The sequence below is a fragment of the Myotis daubentonii genome, chromosome 6 (genome assembly GCF_963259705.1).
Source record: "Myotis daubentonii chromosome 6, mMyoDau2.1, whole genome shotgun sequence".
Lineage (NCBI taxonomy): Eukaryota > Metazoa > Chordata > Mammalia > Chiroptera > Vespertilionidae > Myotis > Myotis daubentonii.
In genome coordinates, this window is record NC_081845.1 from 10,204,400 (window position 1) to 10,228,849 (window position 24,450).

At 41.4% G+C, this 24,450-nt stretch overlaps 2 protein-coding genes and 1 non-coding gene across 12 annotated transcripts in view; 2 read left to right on the forward strand and 1 right to left on the reverse strand.

Annotated features, from left to right (window-relative positions):
- Positions 1-8,456, reverse strand: part of PCMT1 (protein-L-isoaspartate (D-aspartate) O-methyltransferase) — a 38,950-nt gene extending 30,494 nt beyond the window's left edge. For 2 of the 9 annotated variants that reach the window (XR_009453368.1, XM_059700071.1), the window contains exon 1: positions 7,924-8,436. Coding sequence is in view for 4 of the 9 variants with exons in the window: in XM_059700071.1 (XP_059556054.1) it covers positions 7,924-8,152 (229 nt within the window). In the remaining 5 variants the exon portion in view is untranslated. Of the gene's footprint in view, positions 1-7,923 lie in introns of all 9 variants that reach the window. The other 7 variants (XR_009453364.1, XR_009453365.1, XR_009453366.1 and 4 more) reach the window with 7 other exon arrangements.
- A 1,382-nt stretch (positions 8,457-9,838) lies between these two features.
- On the forward strand, positions 9,839-23,190 carry NUP43 (nucleoporin 43). Of its 2 annotated transcripts, none has more exons than XM_059700067.1 (8): positions 9,839-10,580; positions 10,822-10,944; positions 11,803-11,880; positions 13,397-13,577; positions 14,546-14,681; positions 15,778-15,929; positions 18,143-18,265; positions 21,190-23,190. In XM_059700067.1, the coding sequence occupies exons 1-8, from the start codon at positions 10,461-10,463 to the stop codon at positions 21,195-21,197; spliced, it is 921 nt and encodes a 306-aa protein (XP_059556050.1). In that variant the 5' UTR covers positions 9,839-10,460; the 3' UTR covers positions 21,198-23,190. The 2 variants fall into 2 exon arrangements, with proteins under 2 accessions (XP_059556050.1, XP_059556048.1); XM_059700065.1 differs by having other exon boundaries at positions 9,840-10,580; positions 20,811-23,190.
- On the forward strand, positions 16,989-17,094 carry LOC132237733 (U6 spliceosomal RNA). Its single transcript, XR_009453577.1, has one exon. It is a non-coding gene; the product is annotated as a U6 spliceosomal RNA (small nuclear RNA).
- Positions 23,191-24,450: the final 1,260 nt, after the last annotated feature.

A 24,450-nucleotide genomic window follows, 5' to 3' on the forward strand; every position in this document is an offset into this window, starting at 1 on the left:
GGTCCTCAACACCATGGAACCACCAGATTAGCTCTGAACTGCTTACACTTGGATTGTTACAGGAGACAGAAACTGATTTTGTTCAAGCCACTGTTATAATTTTTTTATTGATTTTTAGAGAGGTGGGGCAGTATGTGAGGGGGGAGAGAAAAAATGAAACATCAATTTGTTGTTCCACTTATTTATGCATTCATTGGTTGACTCTTGTAAGTGCCCTGGTGGGGGATTAAATTTATAACGTTGGCATATTGAGAAGATGCTCTAACCAACTGAGCTACTCAGCCAGGGAGATCTTACTTTCATTAATCTTTCTTAAATATATGTATAGTTCAGCCCTAGCTGATGTGGCTCAGTTGGTTGAGCATCATCCCATGAACCGAAGGGTCAACGGTTCGATTCTCAGTCAGGGCACACACCTAGGTTGTGGTTTCGATGCTCAGTTGGGGCATGTACGGGAATCAACCGATCATTGTTTCACTCTCTCTCCCTTCCCCTCTCTCTAAAAATCCATGAAACATATCCTCAGGTGAGGATACTTTTTTAAAGTTAAAATGAGGAAGTATTTTCTGGATTCTAAGTGAGGCCCCAATTTCTAAAAACAGTCTCTTAGAATTTTATTAGCTGGCTATACTTGGCCCTTGAATGCACATGATAAAACTAACAGAATATTCTCTTTTCCATAGTTATGCTACTAGTAGCTAGCACATGATACTCTAACTAGAATTTTAAATTACAATTTATTTGCAGAAAGATACAAATTATCATAATTCTTATATATTCAAATACCTACTAGAGGTATCCACTTAAATGTCTTATAAGTATCTCAAACGGAACATTCCCCAAAATAAACTTCTTTCCCACACTTCCTTGCACCCCCCCTACACACACACACACACACAGACACACACACTCCCTGCTGCCCACTTATTTATTATTTCCAACTCAGAAAATGGCTAATCACTCTAAGTTGCCCAGGCCTGAAACCTTGGTTTCATATCCTTGACTCCAATCTTTCTCCCACACCCCAAATCCAAATCTAGCACTTGCTATTTTCTCTGCCTGGAATGCTCAGCTCCCAGCTCTATGTGCATGGCTTGAATTTCTTCCCCTCCACCAAATCTTTGCTCAAATGACACTGCAGTGAGGCCTCCTCCCCTACAACTGCAAGCCTAATACGCCACACTCCCTATTCTCCTTCCCTTTATCACTTTCCATGTGACATATATTTTACTTGTCTGCTCCATTAGAAGTAAGCTACGAGAGAGAGTGGATGTTTGATTTGTTCACTGCTGCATCCCTAGTGCCTGGCATACAGTAAGACAAACAGTTGACTGAATGACAATAATCCAATACATTACAGTATATGCACAAAATGACACAATCAGGATGTAAAGGAAATAAAGTAGAAATAACTAACATGTTAGAGCAGTGGATTGAAATTTTTTAGGTAAAAGAACAATTGTTAGTATCGTTTTAAGTGGCTAGTACAGCATTTGAAGTCTGTTAGTTAAGAGTTAACCTTCCCGTCCGAAGTTTTCTGGGAGCTGGAGGGCAAGGGCTGCAGAGCTGCAGGGAGAAGGAAGGGTGAACTGCTCCAGGCTGGTCTTTGCTTAAGCTTTGGGGGCGTATAGGAGAAAAACAAGGGCTCTGAGGTGTGCTACTATGAGCCTCACCTTTGGGGGCCTTTGTGTGTGTGTAGTGGGGGCGGGGGGAGTGTTACTGTCTTTCACTCAGAGGTGGGAGAGAGGGTAATGAGAATATGTAAAGTACGTAACAGTTTTCTAGTTTGGGCTTAAAACATTTGAGTGACCCTTGACTTTCTAACCTAACGGGAAATTCAGTTGGCTCTATTTTTCAACATGTATTCAAGTTAATCATTCAATGTCTCCCCTTGGCTATTACTTCCGCAGAAGCAAGTTCTGGGTTATTGATTGCAGGTGTGTCCAATTTGATCTCTTGGCTCGTACTCCTGGCCCCTGACCACCACCTTCATTTCAGTCTGTTTTATAGACTGCAGCCTGAGTATGTGTTTTAGGTTGAAAATCAACTCTCACTGTTCTCAGCTTAAAACCTACAGGAACTCCCAAGTCTCAAAGTAAAAGCTTAAAGTTCCTGAAATGGCCCACCTGGGCCTCTGATAGGTCTCAGGGATTCTCAGACTCCATCTACACTTTCTCTCTACCCTCAGCGGTACCCTCTCTACTTGCTTTTCTTCTGCAAGGTTACCTTGGTGCTCCAGGAAATACTACCCTAGTTGTTCCTGCCCCAGGGCCTCTATGACAACTGTTCTCTACCTGGAATTATGTGTCCAAAACTACTTAAGTGCTCAAATGTCAACAATTTCTTAACAGACATCACCTACCCTGACTACCTTATTTTAAATTGCAACCTTCTAGCCCTTGCAAACACTTCTGATACTCCCTTCCCTGATTTCTGTCTGGAGTGTATTCCTGGCACATGGTAGATGCTCCAATGGATGACTCAGCAACGCAAATGCAATCAATCAAGAAGCAATGGATGTGAAGGGAGTTTTGTGAAATAAAAGGACCCTAGAAATGTTGTCTTTGTACAAAGGGATGTGATTTCTAAAACAGAAATGCAAACAAGTGGGGCTGTGACTGTTCTGAGAAGCCTGGGTTTAACAATGAGACCTTAATGGGCCTGCGGTTAAGAGCAGGCATGACAACTTTAGGTTCACCCCTAGAGCATTTATGTGACGGACAGACTAATTTGGGAGTAAAACCAAGGCACCAAGCTCTAGCTAGCACTTGCAAGCTGGTAACCGTTATGCAGGTGTGTTGGACTTAATGCTGTTCAAAATGAGACACTAAAGCAAACTTGGGTAAAATGTTTCCAAACCCTTGGGAGAATGCTAGACTCTATGGAAGTTATATGTTGGGGGCTTAAGAAGCTTGGGGTGAGATGGAGATGATGAGTGTGATAAAAGTCATAAGTACGTGCCCCAGCTGGTTTGGCTCAGTGGATAGAGCTTCGGCCTGTGGACTGACGGGTTCTGGGTTCGGTTCCAGTCAGGGGCGCATGCCCGGGTTGCAGGCTCGATCCCCAGTGGGAGGCGGCGGATCAATGATTCTCTCTCATCATTGATGTTTCTATCTCTCTCTCCCTCTCCCTTTCTCTCTGAAATCAATAAAAACATTTTTTAAAAAAGTCATAAGTACGTATGTCTACAAACAACACGATTGGCAGGCAGTTGCCAGGGTAAAAGGAGAGGGCAGGGCTGTCATTCCCCTGGGTCCTCTGCAGGCAATCTCTCAGCTGTAAGGGCTTAATAACACCTGGCTGGAGTCAGCTGTGCCTACCTGCGGCTCCAGCACCTTTTCTTGGGTTTTCCTACTCCCCACACATACCTTCATTAATATAATCCCTAACAGAGGATGCCCTCGTCTTCAGTGGGGACACTGAAAAGTCTCTGTCCGAGTGATTCACTGCTCTACATGTCAGCCCTTGGGGTGGGGGGTGGGGGTGGAGTTACTCTTCCACAAACATTCTGGCTTGGAGACCTGCTTTAGGAGACCACCTCTCTCTCTCAACCTCATCCAGTCCTGCCCCCTTCTCTTTTCCTCATTTTTACCATAGCTTGAAATTATCCCCATGAAAATAGAAAACAAACTCTAATATAAACATTAAATGGTCACATTCTCTAGATTAAACATGCTTACAGCTGTTTTACATCAATTTGCTTCATGAGCACATTTTTAGCCCATAATTATAAAATAACTATATTTTTCATTTCTACAGCCTCACACTGTCTAGTTTGGTAACCATTAACATGTGACTATTTGTTAATTTAAATAACACAAAAATCCAGTTCTTCAGTTGTACTGACCGCATTTCAAATACTCAATGCCACATGTAGCTAGTGGCTACAGTACTGAACAGAAAAGAAACAGTCATGACAGAGAACTAACTCAATTGGGCAGGACTGCTATAGACGTTTTTTAAAATTTCATTTTATTCAAGTATAAAACTCTTTTTCAACTGAAACATTGGCAGAGTTTAACCTTGTAATTTTCAATTCTCTGCACACAAATTCTCCACGCCAGAGAGTCTCAAAATGTGGTCAGTCCCTGAGCAGCAGCAGCCTTACTTAGGAACGCCTTAGAAATACAGTTACCCTACAAGAGTGTGGCGGTTAGGTGCACTGATACCGCCCCCACCCCACCCCCACCCCACCCCCACCCCTGGCTGAAATCTGTATATAATTTTTGATTCCCCCAAAACGTAACTACAGTTGTCCTTCAGTATCGTCAGGGGATTAATTCCAGAAACCCCTTCAGATACCAAAATCCGCGGACGTTTTGCTTAATTGAGTGCCTTATATAAAATGACGGAAAATAATACACACAGTCAGCCCTCCGCATCCTCGGATTCACAATCACGATGGGAAATACTGCTTTCAATCAGGGATCTGAAAATGCCAAATCAGGGATACGAAGGGCTGCTTGTATAGTTGCTGGAAAAAAAAACACCCATTTATAAGTCGACCCATTCAGTTCAAAACCGTGTTGTTCAAGGGTCAATTGTACAAATTCTTGAGCGCCTCAGCAATCTTCCTTAATTGGGTTTTAATGAGCTCACCAGTGACCAGGAGATTGTGAGGCATGCTTAGGCTCTAGATCTAGACCACTGTTCTAAGTTACTTAAGAGCAGCTGTCATCACAACATAAATGATGAGATATACCATTACAGTCTAAAATAACCTATTAGTGCCCTGACGGGTTTGGCTCAGTGGATAGAGCCTCGGCCTTCGGACTCAAGGGTCCCAGGTTCGATTCCAGTCAAGGGCATGTACCTTGGTTGCTGGCACATCCCCAGTAGGGGGTGTGCAGGAAGCAACTGATCGATGTTTCTCTCTCATCGATGTTTCTAACTCTCTATCCCTCTCCCTTCCTCTCTGTAAAAAAATCATAAAATATATTTTTAAAAAAATAAAATAAAATAACCTATTAGTTGTATGTCAGCTATGAACTCATACACAATCACGTTTCTAGTACATCTTATAAGAGAAAAATTCAGTATTTTCAATGATCATATTAAGACAAAACCAATCATGAACTTCATTTCTTTTTTTAAAAATATATATATATATTTTATTGATTTTTTACAGAGAGGAAGGGAGAGAAATAGAGAGTTTGAAACATCGATGAGAGAGAAACACCGATCAGCTGCCTCTTGCACATCCCCTCCTGGGGTTGTGCCCGCAACCCAGGTACATGCCCTTGACCGGAATCGAACCTGGGACCCTTCAGTCCGCAGGCCAACGCTCTATCCACTGAGCCAAACCAGTTAGGGCTGCACTTCATTTCTTAAAAAAAAAATCAACACTGTAATTTGCTTCCTCTTCCAGTTTGCCGGTCCCCTTTTCACTTCCTATTAATATAATCACATTTTAGTCTTTTTCTAAAAATTTAATTAGAATACACAACAGTGGAATAACCAGGAAAAAAGGGAGACATTTTCAAATTTTATGCGATTTGAAAGTTTTGCATGAGCAACTATTACTTTTATAACAAACTCATATGAAAAAGTAAAATCCATTAGCTAGAATTACGTCAGCAAGAAGCTGAAACTAAAGTTACACAAGTGTTCCAAAAAGGCTAAGCTATTACATACTCTAATTTTCTCTTACCATAGACCTAATATAAAACTAAGTATTTGCAACATCAACATGTATATTAAATACTTCTTACCAAATTTGCTGATAGAAAAACATCTTCAGAAATTTCAAATAAGAATAGCAATGCAATACATTAAAGTGATTATAAAACCACTGGGAAAAGATCTACTAGTAGTCTTGGCTTACTGCAAATGTGGCCCAAAAAGAAGAGACATTAAAAGCCTGATTGATTACAAATTTCTGCCACAGCCAAGTGTCTACTAAGATAACTTACCAGTGGAAAATTACTTAAACACAATTTGCATATAGAATGCTTCAGGTGTATATACTGCAATAACAAGCAGGTCATTTTAAGAAATTTTACAGAAATATTTACAATATATTGAGCTTATGTGCATGGGGAACTTAAATCACACTTAATACTGCCTCAGCATGTGAATGTCCACTTTCAATCAAATATTCTTCCATAAAGTGAATACTGACAATGCTTGGCAGAGTTTTAAAATCTAAACATTCTCCCTTACTAAACACTAAGGCCACAATTTCCAAGTTTAAAATACTATTTTTTTAAAAAGTCAAATGGCTACCCAGCCAGTGTGGCCGGGTGGTTGAGAGTCCACCCATAAACCAGGAGGTTGCTGTTTCAATTGCCCGTTAGGGCACATGTCAGGGTTGCAGGCTCCATCCCCAGTAGGATGTGCAGGTGGCAGCCAATCCATGTTTCTCTCCCATTGATGTTTCTATCTCTCCCTCTCCCTCTCCCTTCCTTTCGCTCTAGGAATCAATAAAAACATTTTTTTAAACGTCAAATGGCTAATATTAAGTACTAACCATGTGCCAGATAGTGTTATTTCTCTCACTCATCCTGGTATTCACAGCACAAATCCAAGCATATAATATACATTTAACTGGAATTTATGAAAAAAAGAAATGAATATTAAGTTCTTTGACTGAATTCAGATATATATATTTTTAAAAGTCCCAGAGGTTACACATTGACTTAGGAAACATGACAAATACATAATAAGCTAAATTACCTATGACAATTAAAAATACCACATATCAGGATATGATTATTTGCAAAGTTAGTGGCAAAGAGAGTGAAATAAATTCTAACTAGAGAGTCCTCCATCCCGATCTCCCGACCAGACGGCGGCACTATATTTCTTGTGTGTGTGTGTGTGTTTTTAAAGTTAACTTTTTACTTCTCTCTTTTTTGAAAACAAAATATTTTTATTTATTTCAGAGAGGAAGGAAGAGGGAGACAGCGAATCATGATGGGCCGCTTCCTGCACGCCCCACACTGGGGATCAAGCCCACCACCGGGGCCTGTGCTGCGAACAGAATCGATCCCTGACCTCCAGGTTCACAGGTCGACGCTCAACCACTGAGCCAAGGCAACACTCTATTTAAAAAGAGAAAGTGACCATCAGAGGAAGGACTACAACAACTGCAGAGATGATACAAAGAACACTTCCACACAAGGCTTTCAAAGCTAGGGTGGTCCTCAAAGAAGTCAGAACATTCCACGCACACAACGGTCTCTAGAGACCCCGGGATCGCCAAAGGCTCCCGAAACACCCGTCTCCCCGGAACAGCACCTCCCGATGAGCTCCTCCTCCGCCCCCCAAGGAGCTCTCCGCTGGACAGCCGCCCCGGGAATTTCTCCCGGCATCCGCACTGACAGTCCTCCCGTCCTCCCCTCCCTCCCCGGGCCGGTATCAGACCGCGGCATCTCCCTCCGGAGGAAAAAACGGAGGGCGGGGGAGGGAGGAGAGGGGAGCGCTTGCAGCGAGGTCGGTCGTGGAGGAGGAAGATGAGAAGACGCCAGGGGCCAGGGTGGAGTTGCCTCCGTCTCCTGGAGGCCTAGCGAACACCCCCGACCCTCGGGGCACGCCCCTCGCCCGCCGAACCCCAACAAGCAGTGGGGGGACTCGAGTGACAGCCCCACCACCGGTGCCGCGCCCCCTCCCCCGGGCTCCCGGGGAGACGCTGGCCCCGGCCCCACCAGCAGCGGCTGGGAGCTCTTCTCTCTCTCTCTCTCTCTCTCTCTCTCTCTCTCTCTCTCTCTCTCTCTCCCTCCCTCCTTCCAGTCCACGTCGCCGATGAGTGACAGGTCCCGGGGGACGCGATCGCAAGCGCAAGCCGTTCGGGACTGCCGGTGCCACCCTGCGCGGAAGCCCTCCAGCGGGCAAGGCGGGGGACACATTCCCGACGGCGCGGGGGAACCGGGTCGAGGCCTGGCCAGCCCCAGTGGCCCCACACCCGGCGGGGGTGGCACTTACTGCGGAGGTTGTGGATCAGCTCCGAGTGGCTGGCGCCGCCGGATTTCCAGGCCATCGCTAAGCACACCCGGAGCAGGTACAGGACCACCTTCAGCGCGGCGACGGTGCCCAGCAGCTTCCCCAAGAGTGAGACCACCTCCCACACGGTCACCGCCCCGCTCGCGTCCCCGCTGTTGCCGCCGCTGTGAGTGCTGTCGCCGCCGCTGCCGCCACTGCGCGCTCCCGGCATGCCCCGCGACACGCATGCGCTCTGTGATGCCGCGCGGGCTGGGGCGCGGCTGGGTGGGGCCGCGGACGGGGGTGGCCTGGAGCTGCGCGGCCCGCGCCGGTGGCTGCTGCGGCTCCCGGGGACCCGAGGCGAGGCGAGGCCGCGTCAGCGCGGCCGCCGCCGCTGCGCGTCCCTTTGCGAGGCCTCGGGCTGCAGGCCGCCTCCCTGCTGGGTTTGCCCCGCGGCCAGGCGGGGTGGGCCCCGGCGCGTGCCCGGCTGCGGCTCCGCTCACCCCGCGCGGTGGCGGGACGGCGGGGCCGAAGTGGTTCCTCCGCTGCCGGTGGCTCTGCAGTCGCCGATGGGTCAGCTGCTGCGAGCGGCGGGTCTGCTCCTATAGCTGTTCAGATTGCTAGATGGTGGGCTTTCTCCGCCTGCCTCACCCAACCCTGTTGACTCATTTAGGTTGAGTCGAGCCCGAGTTCCCGGTGGTTGAGCCTGAATCATCGTAATAGGAGCACCGGAGGGCAAAGGCTCTCTTTAACCCGAGTTCTCCAGCCTCTGGCTTTGTGACAAGCACATCAGCGTTTGGTTCGCAGAGACTTTTGAGGTCCTAAAGCACAAATTCAGAGAGTGGAAGAATACCGTGACATATGGGTGTACGGAGGCGGGGGGTGGGGGTGGGAATGCTTTACTTGAACAATGTACATGGTTAAAAATGCCACAGTATTCTATGTTGAATGTGTTACTCTCCCAACACAAGGGTGCGTTTTCAGCAAATTAAGCCTCACAAATTCTACCGTTAGACTAGACACCAGCTTTATAGCTGTCAGCTGCACAAGACGATGAGCGAGAACCCTACAGGGAACTTGCTGGCTCCTAATCAGAACAGAGACTGACAGCATCCAGTCATCATCTAGCCCAATAAATTTTTAAGGAAGAAAAAGCTATGTCAAGACATTTATGCTATTGCGTCAGCAATTTTCAAATTCCAATTCTCACGAGGTTTTGTCATATGTGATACTCAGTCTACTCCCAATCCGAAATATACATTGCCCACTTTCTGGGATTCTATGACCATAAATGAAACCACACTCAAAACAGTGTTCTTTACTTCAGTATTAGGAATAAAATCGTCAGTTTGGGACTAGCAGTTATCCATTTCATCTGATTTCCTGATGGTCTTCCATTTAAAACAAAACAAAACCAGTCTCAATCCTCAATGAGACCTGGTATCTCTCTAAAGCTGACAACCAACACACCATTATGAAAATTGTATAAAGGAGATTTTTTTTTAAAAAGATGATCTACGTTCCAATTGGAGATCTGCATCAAAAGAAAACTAGCAACAAATGCTAAAATTTAAGTGCTATTAGTGGTCTAAATATAAAGTTCTCTTTTGTTTAGATAGATCATGGGCTAATCAGGAAAAGATATGGGAAGGAACTGGTCCTGGAAAGATGGGTAGGATTCTGAGAGGAGAGGAATAAGAGGGTATTAAAGGTGTAAACAGCCGAAACCGGTTTGGCTCAGTGGATAGAGCGTCGGCCTGCGGACTAAAGGGTCCCAGGTTCGATTCCGGTCAGGGGCATGTACCTGGCTTGCGGGCATCTCATCGATGTTTCTGACTCTCTATCTCTCTCCCTTCCTCTCTGTAAAAAGTCAATAAAAATATAAAAATAAAAAAAAAGGTGTAAACAAAAGCATGAGGGAACCTACAACACGGACTTCTGGGCATCAACGCTACCTATCACCTCATTCTTAATTGTATTCATAAATGAATTGAAGGTTACACAACTAGGCAATGGTCGTCAAAATTAGAACTGGAGTCTTCAGAATTCCAACTGTAGACATTGACAGTGTGCGCTAACAACGTTGAAGCGAAGGATTTATTTGGGAAACAAAGAGGGAGAGGTTTAGAATAAGAAGTTGGTGTGTAATGGGATGTACTTTCGTGAGAATTTAAGGATTTGGACTCTTCTCCATGCACCGTGAAATGTAAAACTGAATGCTCAGGCGTAGCTACCAGGTGGTTTCTCTTACTTGACTTTGTTTTGTGTGTGCTCTTAAATCTGTTTTACATTGCGCAACTTTTGCACAACTGCATTGAGTCAGTGTTCCTACCTGACTTTGCAGATTAGGAGCAGATCGTGCCGTACTAGGACCTGCCCATAAACTCTTCCCGGAGGGAGGGCGGGCGGTGCGCGCCCGGCGGCGGAAGAGAATTGGCCCTCCGCGGCCACCGTCAGGCCCGCCCAATCAGGGCTCCGCGGGAAGAGGCGGGCTGGAGTGGCGCGCGCTGCGCTGCTGGCTGTCTTGCGGGGGCTTCGGCATGGAGGAAATTTATGCCAAGTTCGTGTCTCAGAAAATCAGCAAAACCCGCTGGCGACCGGTACCTTCGGGGAGTTTGCAGACCGCGGAGACCTTCGCTACGGGCTCTTGGGACAACGAGGTAGCGCATCCCCGGGCCAGGGAGCCCCCCGTCGCAGCCGCGAATTCTCCCGCCTTCCAGATCCCGTCGCCTTTCTCCGGCCCCCGAGTTCCCGTCTCGGGCTCCGAACCATCGATGGTGTGCTCAGACTTCCCTCGTTATTCTGAGCTGCTTTTAAAGCAAGATTGCTGGGAGGCAATGCAGGTTTACATTTCCGAGAGCTAAACGTATACGTCTCCAGATAAAACTTTCTGCTTTGCAGGAAAATCGTGTTTTATTGTGGTCTATTGGCGATTTGGGGAACTTGGACTCTGATGGAGGGTTTGAAGGAGACCACCAGGTATTGTGCGGTACCAGGCACTACGGTGACGTTATGGATTTACAAGTAAGTCTGTGTGGTATCCAACAGCGAAGTGTTTGAAAGCGGAGAGCAATTCATTTAGAGATGCAAAGGGCCTTAAAGTGTGTCTCGCCTCTCCCCGGTTCACAGCAAACTGAATTCTCTATCGGTTATGATTCGCGAGCGTGTAGCCTACTGGATGACAGAATCAGGACTGGGGCAGGGGATGTGGATTTAATCTTAGTTTTTCATCTTAAGCTTTAAAAAAAAATTAATTGACTATCTTCTGTGTGCCAAGCACTGTTTTGGGAATTGCACATAAGTTAACTCTCATTGCTTGCTTGTGAATCAAGTATTGTTATCTGTTTTATCATGGAGAAAACTGACACGAAGATCTTTTGAGCACATGCTATATGAGAAATGCTGTGGAAGAGAATTGAATTGTTTTTGCCCTTTGAATTCTCACAACCCCCTAAGTAGGGATTAGTTCTCCCCTGGTAAAGGTGTACCTGAGCTCAGAACGTTTAACTTGGCTAAGGTCTCGAGGCAATTATTAAGCGGTGGGATGGAATTAAGTGTTCAAATCCTGGGTCTGCCTGACTTTAAGTCCCTGCGTTTTCTTCTATAGAAGGTTGCCTAAAGCTTTGTGGTAGTGGCCCAAAATTAATTAAATCAATAATAGATTAATGAGTTTAGGGGAATAGTTTATTTTTTCTTCACAAAAATACTTTTATTTGAATAGGAGTTTTGACTTTCAGATTTAGAAAGTCACATTTTATTTGCTTAACATTTCCAGGATCTTTGCATTTTAAAGTTGTTATCACTGCTAATTAAGTTAAATAAATGAGCTTTCTCCCTATTGATATTTCTGAATCTATTAACAAGCAGGAATTTTCTACTTAGTTTTTCGACCAGGAAAGAATCGTAGCTGCTTCGTCAACAGGATGTGTTACAGTTTTCCTTCACCATCCCAACAACCAGGTAAAGAAATGCTGTTTGAAAACTGAATTTGTATTTTATTTATTTTTAGGAAGGCTTAAAGAAGGCTGTACTTAATAATGACACAAATAATAAGATTTTATAATCTCAAAACATGCAGGAGAAAAATTGTTACATTACCCATCTTTTAGTAGGTTAATTCTAGAGCTATGTTTTTGTGAACTTTTATTGAAATTGGATAGTCTTAAATTCTGTTCGTTTGTATCTAACAATATAGTATCTGGCAAGTGATTTTTCTGAAATTCTCTCTTTTAAGTTCTTACTCTGGACTTTAAAGAAAGAGAACCTTCTAGCTCAGGTATCATGAAAGAGAACAGGAACAGCCACTTTGCTTCTGTGGCTAGAATCTCGGTTTTAATTAGAAGAGAGGATATGCTGTATGAAGACTTGGCATTTTTTTCCTTTTTCCCCCTTTTTAAAAATAGAATTTATTAGGGTGACATTGGTTAATAAAACTGTACGGCTTTCAGGGGTATAGTTCTACAGTACATCGTTTGTACATTGTATTGTGTGTTCATCGCCCCAAGCCAAGTCTCCTTCCATCACCACTGACATTTTATCGATGTCTTTCTTGTGTACTAAAGCCCAAGAGTGCTGATCTTCACTGCATAGTGGTGAGGGCAGTCCTTTACAATGGCCTCACTTGTAGTAACAGTTTTAAGTTCCTGGAAGAGAGTGCTTATTTAGATTTTGGAATTAATAAAGGTCATCTTCCTTATCAGCATGCCTAGTAAGTGTAAGACCAAGCTCTTACTGTTTTCCTTAATGGAATCATTTAGAAAGCTCTATAGAGATTTATTTCTTAGGCTAATGCCCTAAATAATTTAAAGTTGCTTTGCCCAGCAGGTGTGGCTCAGTGGTTGAGCTTTGACTTCTGAACCAGGATGTCTCAGTGCAGGAGGCAGTGGATCAGTGATTCTCATAATTGATGTTTCTATTTCTCACTTCCTCTCTGAAATCAATAAAAGTAAAGTAAAAAAAAAAATTTAAAATTGCTTTTGAACACACTGCTACCAGATACCTAAACACCATTTCTTTAGTTTGAGAAAAGATTGGGATATTTTTGGACAGTGTTCCTTTAGAATCTAATCCATTGTGTACAGAGCTTTGATGGAAGTAGGTTCTAGACCAGGGGTGGGCAAACTTTTTGACTCGAGGGCCACAATGGGTTCTTAAACTGGACCGGAGGGCTGGAACAAAAGCATGGATGGAGTGTTTGTGTGAACTAATATAAATTCAAAGTAAACATCATTACATAAAAGGGTACGGTTTTTTTTTTTTTTTTTAGTTTTATTCATTTCAAACGGGCCGGATCCGGCCCGCGGGCCGTAGTTTGGCCACGGCTGTTGTAGACTTTTGTATTTGGAAATACAAAGGAAAAAGGAGAGAGTTATTTCCTAGAAGGGTGTGAGAAAATTTTAAAACACTCAGCTGGGGAAAAGTGCTAGTTTTTTAGAACTTTACTTTGGTTGATTATATCTTCATTCCTGACTCCTAGACTCTGTCAGTCAGCCAGCAGTGGACAACAGCTCACTACCACACGGGTCCAGGCAGTCCTTCCTGTAGCAGTGCACCATGCACAGGTGTTGTGTGCAATAGCCCAGAGATTGTCACAGTTGGAGAAGATGGTCGAATAAATCTCTTCAGAGTTGATCACAAGGAAGCTGTGAGAACTATAGGTAAGAAAAATTGAGCACCCATCTTGTGCTAAGTAGGTACAGTGCTAGGTGTTTCAGGGATATAGAAATGTACAAAGCAGAATCCCTTTATCAGGATATTTGGCTGGAGTGGGTTATTGGATAAAGAATTGAGGGGCAGGTGGCCGTTAATTTAATCAAGGTTCTAGACCATAAATAACTAAAAGATGGCACACCAGACAAAGGGAATAGTGAGGAGGCAGGATAGGGCCATTTAGAGAATGACAGAAAGAGTGTTTTGACCTTATATGTTTATATAGGAGAGGCGAGAGAGAAAGCAAGGAAGGTAAAGTGTGACCAGGTTGTGAAGAGTCTAATGCATAGCCATTGAGGTTACATTTTGTTGGATGGACAGTAAGGAGCTGGTGGAAATGTTTGAGTAAGCTGGTGAAATACTCCCTGTTGTGCTGTAGAAGGGTTATTCTAGTGTAGTAGTTCTCTATGTTTCACAAAGACTTGCCTGAGGAGATTTTTAATAGCCCACCAACCTAGACCTGAATCAGAACTTCTATGGATTGTGCTCATGAATCAGTGTTTTACGTAGTTTATGATCAATTTTAGTTCTGAGAAGCACCGCTTGTTTAAGGACCATTGCCTGGTGGCAGTTGGGAGGAGTGTGACAAAGTTTATAAGTATATACTATGTTTTATGGTTTAAGCTTAAATACTGTAGGAAGAAGGAAAGGACCATATAACAAAGAAGGACTTCACAGAGATGAGAATTAGTTGATAAGGAAAGATGAATTTGAGTCAGCAGAATAAGACTGTACATTTTTTATAGAAACTAAACTGTGATCTATTTAAAATTTCACTTGACCTATGTAATAGTTCCATAAAAAGAATGCTGTTTAAAAATTAGAAAAATAATAATTTTTAAAAAAGAACATGATTTAAGATTTTCATAGCACAGGGGGACCCAGTAACACACACTGCTGTTTTCTTAATTTGTAGACAATGCAGATAGCAGTACACTGCATGCTGTAACCTTCCTTCGAACTCCTGAGATTCTTACAGTAAATTCAATTGGACAATTAAAAATATGGGATTTCAGACAACAAGGAAATGAGCCCTCTCAAATATTATCACTGTAAGTTTTGATTTGTAATTTCAGTAGTGTAATGCAAAATTAATTTGTTCAGTCATTTATAGCAATTGACTTTAAACCATATTGCATTTTAAGAGAATAATTCCTATTTAAATTTGATTAAAAAAAGTATAATTTGATGGGTTTGATACTGCCATGCTGCATTTAGTAGGTATTTGCTATCTTGATTCAGAGTCTTTATCTCCTTGAAGTTTATATTATTTAATGGGGAATTTATTTTTGCTCATCAAATGATTCTATTAACCGTGAGTATAATACTCTAGCTATGACTGGGAGAAAAATAAAATCCCAGGTTTTTGTTTTCTTTTAATCTTCACCTGAGGATATGTATTTTATTGATTTGAGAGAGAGAGAGAGAGAGAGAGAGAGAGAAATGAACATCAGTGTGAGAGAAAAACATTGATTAGTTGCCTCCCGTACTCATCCTGACCCAGGGATTGAGCCCCAAACCTGGGTATGTGCCCTGACTGGGACTCGAACCCGAGACTGTTTGGTGTACAAGAGAACTTCACCCAACTGTACCACACAGGCCTATGCTCTAATGTTTTTTAAAAGCCAAGAAATGGAAATGTGTTTTGCACATCATGCCACCAGATTATCTTGCTCCCTATGCTCCCAGGTTGAAGAGAGAATGAATAACTTTGGCCTTAAACATCCCCTCCCCCAATTTCTAATATTTAAAAAAATATTTATTTATTTATTTGGTTAATCCTCACCTGAGGATATTTTTCCATTGATTTTTTAGAGAGAGGGAAAGACAGAGAGGAACATCAATTGGTTGCCTCTTGCACATGTCTCCACCAGGGCATGGGCCAGGGAGAAGCCTGCAACCAAGGTCTGTGCCCTTGACTGGAATCGAACCCGGAACCCTTTGGTTGGCAGGCTGACTCTCTATCCACTGAGCCGAACAGGCTAGGGCAGAAGTATATTTAATGTCAGTTTTGGGACATGATTTAAATTCAGCCAGCAGATGTAGCCACAAAATTATCATTTAGTTACTAGAATGAAACATGTTTCATGGGTTACACAAAGTAAGTATCCTTTACAACATTTGATTTTATTGTATCTCCCATAAAAGGACTGGTGACCGAGTGCCACTCCACTGTGTTGATAGACATCCCAACCAGCAGCATGTTGTAGCTACTGGGGGCCAGGATGGAATGTTGAGTATTTGGGATGTTAGACAAGGTACTATGCCTGTGTCTCTGCTGAAGGCTCATGAAGCTGAAAGTAAGTGTTATGGAGATCCGTAGTTTTTGTTGGGTGAGTTATATGATACACTGTAATGGTACACATGGGTTGTCTTGCATCATAGCTTTTGGTTGACTTGTATAAATATGTAATAATTAACTTATCTTTTTATTTGACATTTAAGTTCTTTAATATGTTTCATTATTCTATCCAAAACCACAGTGATTCGCCTGCTTTTGTTCACCCTTCTGTACTTATTTTCTTTTGATAATTTTTTTAAAGTATGTTTTTATTGATTTTATTTTAATTTTTTGTTAATCCTCATGCAAGGATATTTTTCCCATTGATTCTTTAGAGTGGAAGGGAGGGGCAGAGACATAATGTTTAATTGTGGTAACTGTCAGAATGAAAATTGATGGGTGTTTTTTAGGCTGAATAGAAATGTTTTTAATCCTTACCCAAGGATATGTTTTATTGATTTTACAGAGAGAAAGGGAGGGGGAGAGAGAGAGAAACCTCAATATGAGAGGGAAACATTGATCAGTTTGCCTCCCTTACGCACCCTGACTGGGAATCGAACCTGCAACCTTTTTGGTGTATGGGACTATGCTCCAGTCATCTGTATTAATGCTTGAATCAAAGTACGAAAGGACATGTTATACTAGTACTGCAACTTCTGTTTAATAAGTTTCACCTTATTATCTTGGAAAGATAAATGACTTTTGAGATTATATTTAAGATAAAGCAGATAAAAGGATAGAAAAGTTTTTGCTTCTTCCATTTATAGTTGTGCCCAAGAAAATAAATGTGTAAAAAGGAATAAAGGTATGCCCTCATAGAGTCTGATGTTGCCTAACACAGTGGTAATAGAATTACAAATTTTCAGATCTTTTCTTACCAGTCTCTTTTTAACTGCTGTTTAACTTACCAGGCCCTTTTAACTTAGCCCCTTTTAAACTATATTGTTAGGCAGTAAACATACAAATGTAGTGTATTGTATTACCTCGAATTCATCCTGACTCTTTGCTAGAAAGAGATGTTTTATGAAGCTTTGTTTTCTAATTTGAAAATAAATAAATACTTAAGAATCTATATTTGGTGCTCGCTTTGGCAGCACATACACTAAAATTGGAACGATACAGAGAAGATTAGCATGGCCCTGCGCAAGGATGACATGCAAATTCGTGAAGCGTTCCTTTTTTTTCTAACAAAAGAAAAAGAATCTATATTTGGGCATTTGTTTGTGGGTCTGTGGGTTGTTTTGTTTCACTTTGTTTTAATGAAGCAGTATTAATGCACTTTATACAGGGACTCACCCAGAACACATTCCTTTCCTGCTAAGGAAGGTGACCTTTTTATGGTTTGTGACATGATGTTTAATTGTGGTAAATGTCAGAATGAAAATTACCAGCTTGCAAACACGTGCCTTGCACTTTTTATGTTACACCTCAGGCACTTTCTATGCTGCCTTTTTTTTTTTTTCTTTTTTAAATTTTGCATATATGCTGCCTTTTTAGGGTTACCTGGCCCAGAATCACAAAACCCTTGTCCACAGACTACCTGTTTTATCTGCATGCTGCAGAGAACTTCATAAGGCGCCCTGGCCAGACATTGGCTCCCAGACGACTATGGGCACACAATGTTCTCATAAAGTTTAGAGCTTGGGGAGTCCTCAATCCCAACTTGGCTTCTTAAAAGCCTTCCATCTGAAACTGGACCCCAGATTCTTAGAGCATTTCCAGGTTTTGGTTTGCTGTGAGCTAGTAGCTATTTCTGTGATACAGAAGAAAAGTGTTCAGTCCTGGCATGTGCCAAATTGGACTCTGCCTCTTTGAATTTCATTTGTATATTACTTTTATGGTCTTCTCTCTCAGTCTTTCTAGTAATATAATCTGCATATGTTAATGACACAGGAACTGAAAATAAGAGAACCTAAACTAATTTTTAGAAAAAAATTTTCAGAAGTATTCCATTGCCATACTTTTACATTTAAAAAAAATGTAATAGGTCAAATGATTAGCATTTATTTTCATTCTTTTGCTGGCCCAGTACACATGTAGATTTACTTGACTTCTTTATCCTACCTGTAGTATGAAGAGTTATAGTATGGCTTAATTCTGAAGCCTTTGATTTTTTTCAGACTTGGGGTTCGAAGGTGTGTGATGGAGGTTAATGGAAGATGATGCCTACAGATAGGGCTTTAATGTTTGTTTAATCTGCACAGCATAAGCTTCTTGGTTCTTATCTTTCAGTGTGGGAAGTTCACTTTCACCCATCCAACCCAGATCACCTATTTACCTGTTCTGAAGATGGATCCCTGTGGCATTGGGATGCCTCCACAGATGTGCCTGAAAAATCATCACTCTTTCACCAGGGTAAAAAGTTTTGTTTTCGTTTTTTTTTTTGTTTATCCTCACTCAAGGATATTTATTCCCATTGATTTTTAGAGAGAGTGGAAGTAGGGGGCGGAGGGGAGGGGAGAGAATCATCACTGTGAAAGAGACACATTGATTGGTTGCCTCCCACACTTGCCCCGACTGGGACCAGAGATCCAACCCTGAAACCTAGGTACATGCACTTGACCAGGAATGGGAAGTGGGGGCGGCGATGCTCTAACCAATAAGTAACACCAGCCAGGACAGGTTTTATTGGTTTTAGAGAGAGAGGGAGGGAGGGAAGGAGAAAGAGGGGGTGGGGGGGTGGGGGAGAGAAAGAAACACTGATGTGAAAATGAAACATGGATTGGTTCCCTCCACCTAGTCCTGGGATGGAACCTGTGACCTCTAGGTGTATGGGAAGATGCTCCAACCAATTGAGCCACACCAGCCAGGGTCACTGTGGCTATTGTATGGAAAATGGACTATGAGGAGAGGGATGGTAAAAGTAGAGGCAGGGAGACCAGGTAGGAGATTTATCACAGTGATTCTAATAATGTTAATTTCACAGTATTCAAGTGTGATGTAAAATATAGGAGCAGTAAAAGACGAAAAACCAAGGGGAAATCTAAAACTTCTCCAGAAAACAATATGGAGAAGTATGGATTTTGTAAATCATGTAGTGTTGGTTTTTTGTTTGTTTGTTTTAAATTTATAACAGCCCTAGCTGGTTTGGCTCAGTGGATAGAGCGTCGGGTTGCGGACTGAAGGGTCCCTGGTACAATTCCGGTCAAGGGCATGTACCTTGGTTGCGGGCTCATCCCCAGTAGGGGGTGTGCAGGAGGCAGCTGATCGAAGTTTCTCTCTCATTGATGTTTCTAACTCTCTATCCCTCTCCTTTCCTCTCTGTAAAAAATCAATAAAATATATTTTAAAAAGAAAGTATAACAGATTGCCTCCCCCCACCCCCCATCAACCCCTTCCACCCTCCTCCCAACATGTAGCATGTTTGTGCTGACTTTATTTATGGAGAAAAATAACTTTATCTAAGGGTTAACTAAGCACTTGGTTTTTACTTCTTCCTCTGCCCCCATTATCTAACATTTGAAATTTCACTGTTTGAAAAACCTTTGTTAGGCTAGAAATAAAATAATTTACTATATTCTGTGTCTAGTATTGCAGGGCACAGTATTAGACACTGTGAAAGGGTAAAACAAATATAATCTGGCCGAAACCGGTTTGGCTCAGTGGATAGAGCGCCGGCCTGCGGACTGAAGGGTCCCGGGTTCGATTCCGGTCGGGGGCATGTACCTGGGTTGCGGGCACATCCCCAGTGGGAGATGTGCAGGAGGCGGCTGATCGATGTATCTCTCTCATCGATGTTTCTAGCTCTCTATCTCTCTCCCTTCCTTTCTGTGAAAAATCAATAAAATATATTTAAAATATATATATATATATATATATATATATATATATATATATATATATATATAATCTGTGCAAACTATTAAAAATACTTAGAGAAAGGAGCATGGAAAGTTAAATCATAAATATTATAACTAGTAAATTGGTGGTGTTCATATAGCGCTGAGGGTTCCTGGAAGGAAGAGAGAAGCATGAACTAGTGTTGCTTTCAAAAGCTAAGAGAAGGAAGTTGACTGGGCTTTCAAGAATCAGCAAGATTATGCTGGCCGGTGGTTCAGTGGTTGAGTGTGGACCTATGAACCAGGGTTTGATTCCTGGTCAGGACACATGCCCACGTTGCAGGCTTGATCCCCAGTGTGGGCTGTACAGGAGGCAGCCGATCAATGATTCTCTCTTATCATTGATGTTTCTATCCCTCTCTCCCTCTCCCATCCTCTCTGAAATCAATAAAAATATATTTTAAAAATAATTTTAAAACATTTTACTAGTCATTAAACTTGAAGACACCAGGGACTTCGCCTTGTATCCCCCACATTAAGCACAGAGCCTGGCACACAGTTACTCGGCCACATTTTGAATAAATGAAATCTGTCTTTATTTGATTTGGCAAAAAGTTGAAAGAAAATTTCAAATAATGGCTTAAACTGAAATATACTGCTTCACTTCTATATTAAATACAGAGCACTGTTAGAGATAAAAGTTTATAATCTGGTAGTGTTCTAAAATTCTGCTTTTAAGATAAATTACCTAAAATAAAGGGTAAAAGAAAGCTAAAGCAAGTTGACTATATTTTATTTATTTTCTTTATTTATTCTACGTTTCTTCTGACCATTTTGCTACATTCTGACACTTTCCATTAAAGAATGAACAGAAAGACAGGGTCAGCATAAATCTTTGCCTGTAGTTTGATGTCCATATTATCCCATGGAAATTTGAGTTTTAATGTCACGGAATAGGCCTTTGGTAAGAAATGGTAATGTGTAATCATGAATAATCAAGCTGTTATTCTGAGAATTAAACAAGTTTAAGTCATCGCCTTTAAAAAATACCAATAGAATTTTGGATGTTCACTAATGTAAAATTAGTCTTGAAATATTTCCCTCCTTTTTTTTTCTCCCAGGAGGAAGAAATAGTACATTTTTGTCTCATAGCATTAGTAACCAGGCTAATGTTCACCAGTCTCTTATAAGCTCCTGGCTCAGCACTGATCCTGCGAGAGACCGGATTGAGATCACAAGCTTGCTTCCCAACAGGACTTTGTCTGTGAACAGTTTGGATGTTTTAGGTCCTTGTCTTGTTTGTGGAACCGATTCAGAAGCAATTTATGTTACTAGACAACTTTTTTCATGAAAGTACTATAATTATAAGATATCAGGTAAAAACATACAGATGGCCTTTCAAATTCCAACTTCTCTACAAACTTTTATTAATGAAAAATGTGACGTTTGTAGTAAACTCATTAATGGCAATGCCCAGGTTTGGATTTTGTTAGCTGTTAGGTGACTGATGGCACAGGAACGGGAACTTGTGGAAGAATGCCAGAGGGATCCTCGTGTTGATGAATACACTGCCTTCAGACCCTCCTGGACAGCTCGTGGAAGCTGCTCTTCATTTCTGATGTGAGCTGTCAAATCACCAACGGGTTCCTGTCCTTGTTATCAACAGTATGTGGCATTAGCCAGTGTTAGCGTTTATTCTTTTTATTGCAAATGTTTTCTTCAGTCCTTTCACATTTTATTTCTTTAATAATTTTAATAAACTTTTCCAGAAATAATTGAGTAGAACAAAAAACTGACAAATTTTTTTAAAGGGGAAAATGTTTTGACAGGTTCCTTTAATAGACTATGTTTGAACAGAACTCTATCAGCTGCTTATACCCAACTTTATTTTTCTTGAAAAGAAAAAAGAAAATGCATTTTTTCTTAAGGATTTTTGCCTTTGTTTAGTTTTACAGTGTAGTCGAAAATTGCCAAACTGGACATTAGGCATTAAAATAGAATTTGACATTGATAAGTGAGCCGATTTTGAAACTAACATTTGATAGGTAACATGTATGAGATTAGTGTGATAGTGTGGTAAGAGTAAAGAATTTTGCTGTCTTTATCCTTATTGGAAATGTTAATGATGACCTTCCATAGTGTTTTAAGACAGTAGTATGACACTGTCTTTCCATAATGTGTTAGATTAAATGCATTATTGAAGTGTGTTCATGTGCTTTATAATTCCAATAATAGTAATTATGGTAAAGTTTTGCTCTTCTCCCTTAATATTTTCAAAAAATTTTATGCCACCTTATCTCAGGGTTTTTTGTTTTTGTTTCTTTGTCAGTATTTAAAAATGGAATATGTATATGAATCTGCTTTTTTATATTTGGCTCAAAAATGTTTCATTAAAGATAATAAGTAACTGAGTTCCAAATAATTAGAAGGAAAGAAAATGTTGCCGATAGGAATTTTTAATCTGTTTATAATGTTATTGCTGGGATCAATTTTTTAAAATGTCTGTTACTACAAAAGTAATTCATTACAGAAAAGCAAATCTTAACTACTTATAACCTCAACTAATAGTCTATTCCTTTTATTCATCAGTGTATATAATTTGTTTTGTGAAAATGAAATACATATTTGTAGATGCACATTCCCTACCAGTAAACACATGGGTTCAATCATATAAACATAGCTATGAATTTTCCTTTGACTTTATGTTTTCATTTGTATGAATGTCATGCTGCAGCCTAAGCTATAGTGTCCCTTTTCACCCAGTACAAGCACCCTCCCATTACAGTTAGCAGGTTAACTTCCTTTTTAAAAGGAAATATATTTTTATTGATTTCAGAGAGGAAGGGAGAGGGAGAGAAAGATAGAAATATCAATGATAAGAGATCCATCAATCGTCTGCTTCCTGCACGCCCCCTACTGGAGATCAAGCCTACAACCTGGGTATGAGCCCTAGACCAGAATTGAACCAGGGATCCTTCAGTCCGCAGGCCGACGCTCTATCCACTGAGCCAAACCAGCGAGGGCAGCAGGCTAACCTTGCTCTGGGCCGAAGACCCTAGCTAGTGCTTCGGTGGCACATTTTCCATGTACAGTAAATGGCATGCTTGTGCCTCTGCTTTTACCTGTATTATCTGCTGCTGTAAAGTTTGAAGGTTTCATACATGTTAGCCCTCTTGTCAGTTTCCAGCAGCAATGTATACAATTTCCCTGGGTCATGTTAGTGAATGATGGTAAAGGGAAGGAGCCAGACGTCTAGGCTTAAAATATTAGCTGGGACTGGAAACAGTTTTAAATTTCAAACTTTGCTTTGCTTGGACTGGAAACAAAGGACAGGATAACAAGGACAGGAACCCGTTGGTGATTTTTAAGTTTTAAGCTTTGCTTTGATTTAAAGGTATTTATAACCATATGTAAAAGAAAGTACATTTGAATAGTGTTACATTCAATACATTTAATAAGAAACAAGTTTTATGTAGTATAAATTAAACACTAATATATGAATTTGCTCTTTGTCACTTACTGCCTTTCATGAAACTATGAAATGGTTTTTTTGAGGGCTGCAGGATCTCAGAGGTGGGAGGCACTTTAGGGCATCTCCAGCCTATATCTGATCGTCCCTCCCACAGCATTCCCAACAAATTCTCACCCATATATTTGAAAATACTCTGTGCAGCCTCTCACCATTTGGACAGCTCTATTTGATCCAGCCATGATGGCAGGGTTTTAGTATGTGAGTGGGACTCAAAACGGTCCTGTAAAGAAAAGGTAGAATAATGTTATTGTGGGTTAGTAAAATGATCATGTGAACCTGCTATGAGACAAAGCCTGCCACCAATTCATTTATTGAATTTGCATTATGTTGGGGTACTTAACCATAAGGATTCACTAAATGAGTTTTTCATATACTGAATTGAAATAGGCTTCCATTTGTCTTCTATCCTCAGGAGCCACAAAAATTTTAATTCCTCTCATTCGAGTAGCTACATATTATAGCTACTTTAGGGTGAAACTTCTTAGTCTATCCCTTCATTGGTTTCTTGAGGGCAAGGTTCCTGTCCCAGCCTTTCTTGCCCTAGTTGGCTAGATCCTGCTTACTCTTCTGGACTCCTTTTAGGTGTCATTTTCTCAAGAAAGCCTTCCCTGACCTCTGACAGTGTGGGCTAAATTGTACTCTGTTTCTAAAGCCTATTGTGCAGAGCTTACAGTGTGCTTAGAGCAGTGTGTTAAGCAGCCTTTCTCCCTCTACTGAACCACAAGCTTACAAGCAGAGCCCATGTGTGGGTGTTACACTGACAATATTTAATACAATATCTGGTTCATAGTAAGCACTGCCTCAGTGCAAACTGAACTAAATCCTAATCTTATTTTCCATTTTACAAAAATATTCCCGTTTTCCAAAGGCCAGCTTTAAAGTGAGACTTCTAAAATGAATACTTTTCCAGGGAGTGTCTGCCTCACTTGTGAATATGATAGAAATCTTATCCTGATTTTGGGCACAGTACTCTTTGGTAATGCTGTGTTGAGTTTATTTGAGTAATTCTGACATTTGTTCAATTAGACTGCTGACTATTGAACTTAACCCTTAAGTTTTCACACAGGATATGCTTAAGCCATACTTCCCATGTTGAGTTAATGCAGGTGGGTTTGGTCCTTACTATAGGTCCATCCTTCGTGTTCTAAGAAGACACATTTTATTTCAATATAGGGAAGAATTAACAATCCCCTCGGAATCTTTTCTTGAGAAACAAATTATTTTCAGAA

What these genes read in the sequence shown, in the direction of transcription:
- NUP43 (XM_059700065.1), top strand. Translation starts at nt 10,461, where the DNA reads ATGGAGGAAATTTATGCCAAGTTCGTGTCTCAGAAAATCAGCAAAACC. An exon ending in GTGACGTTATGGATTTACAA is followed by an intron (nt 10,945 to 11,802) that starts GTAAGTCTGTGT and finishes TTTTCTACTTAG; the next exon opens with TTTTTCGACCAGGAAAGAAT. An exon ending in CCCTCTCAAATATTATCACT is followed by an intron (nt 14,682 to 15,777) that starts GTAAGTTTTGAT and finishes CTCCCATAAAAG; the next exon opens with GACTGGTGACCGAGTGCCAC.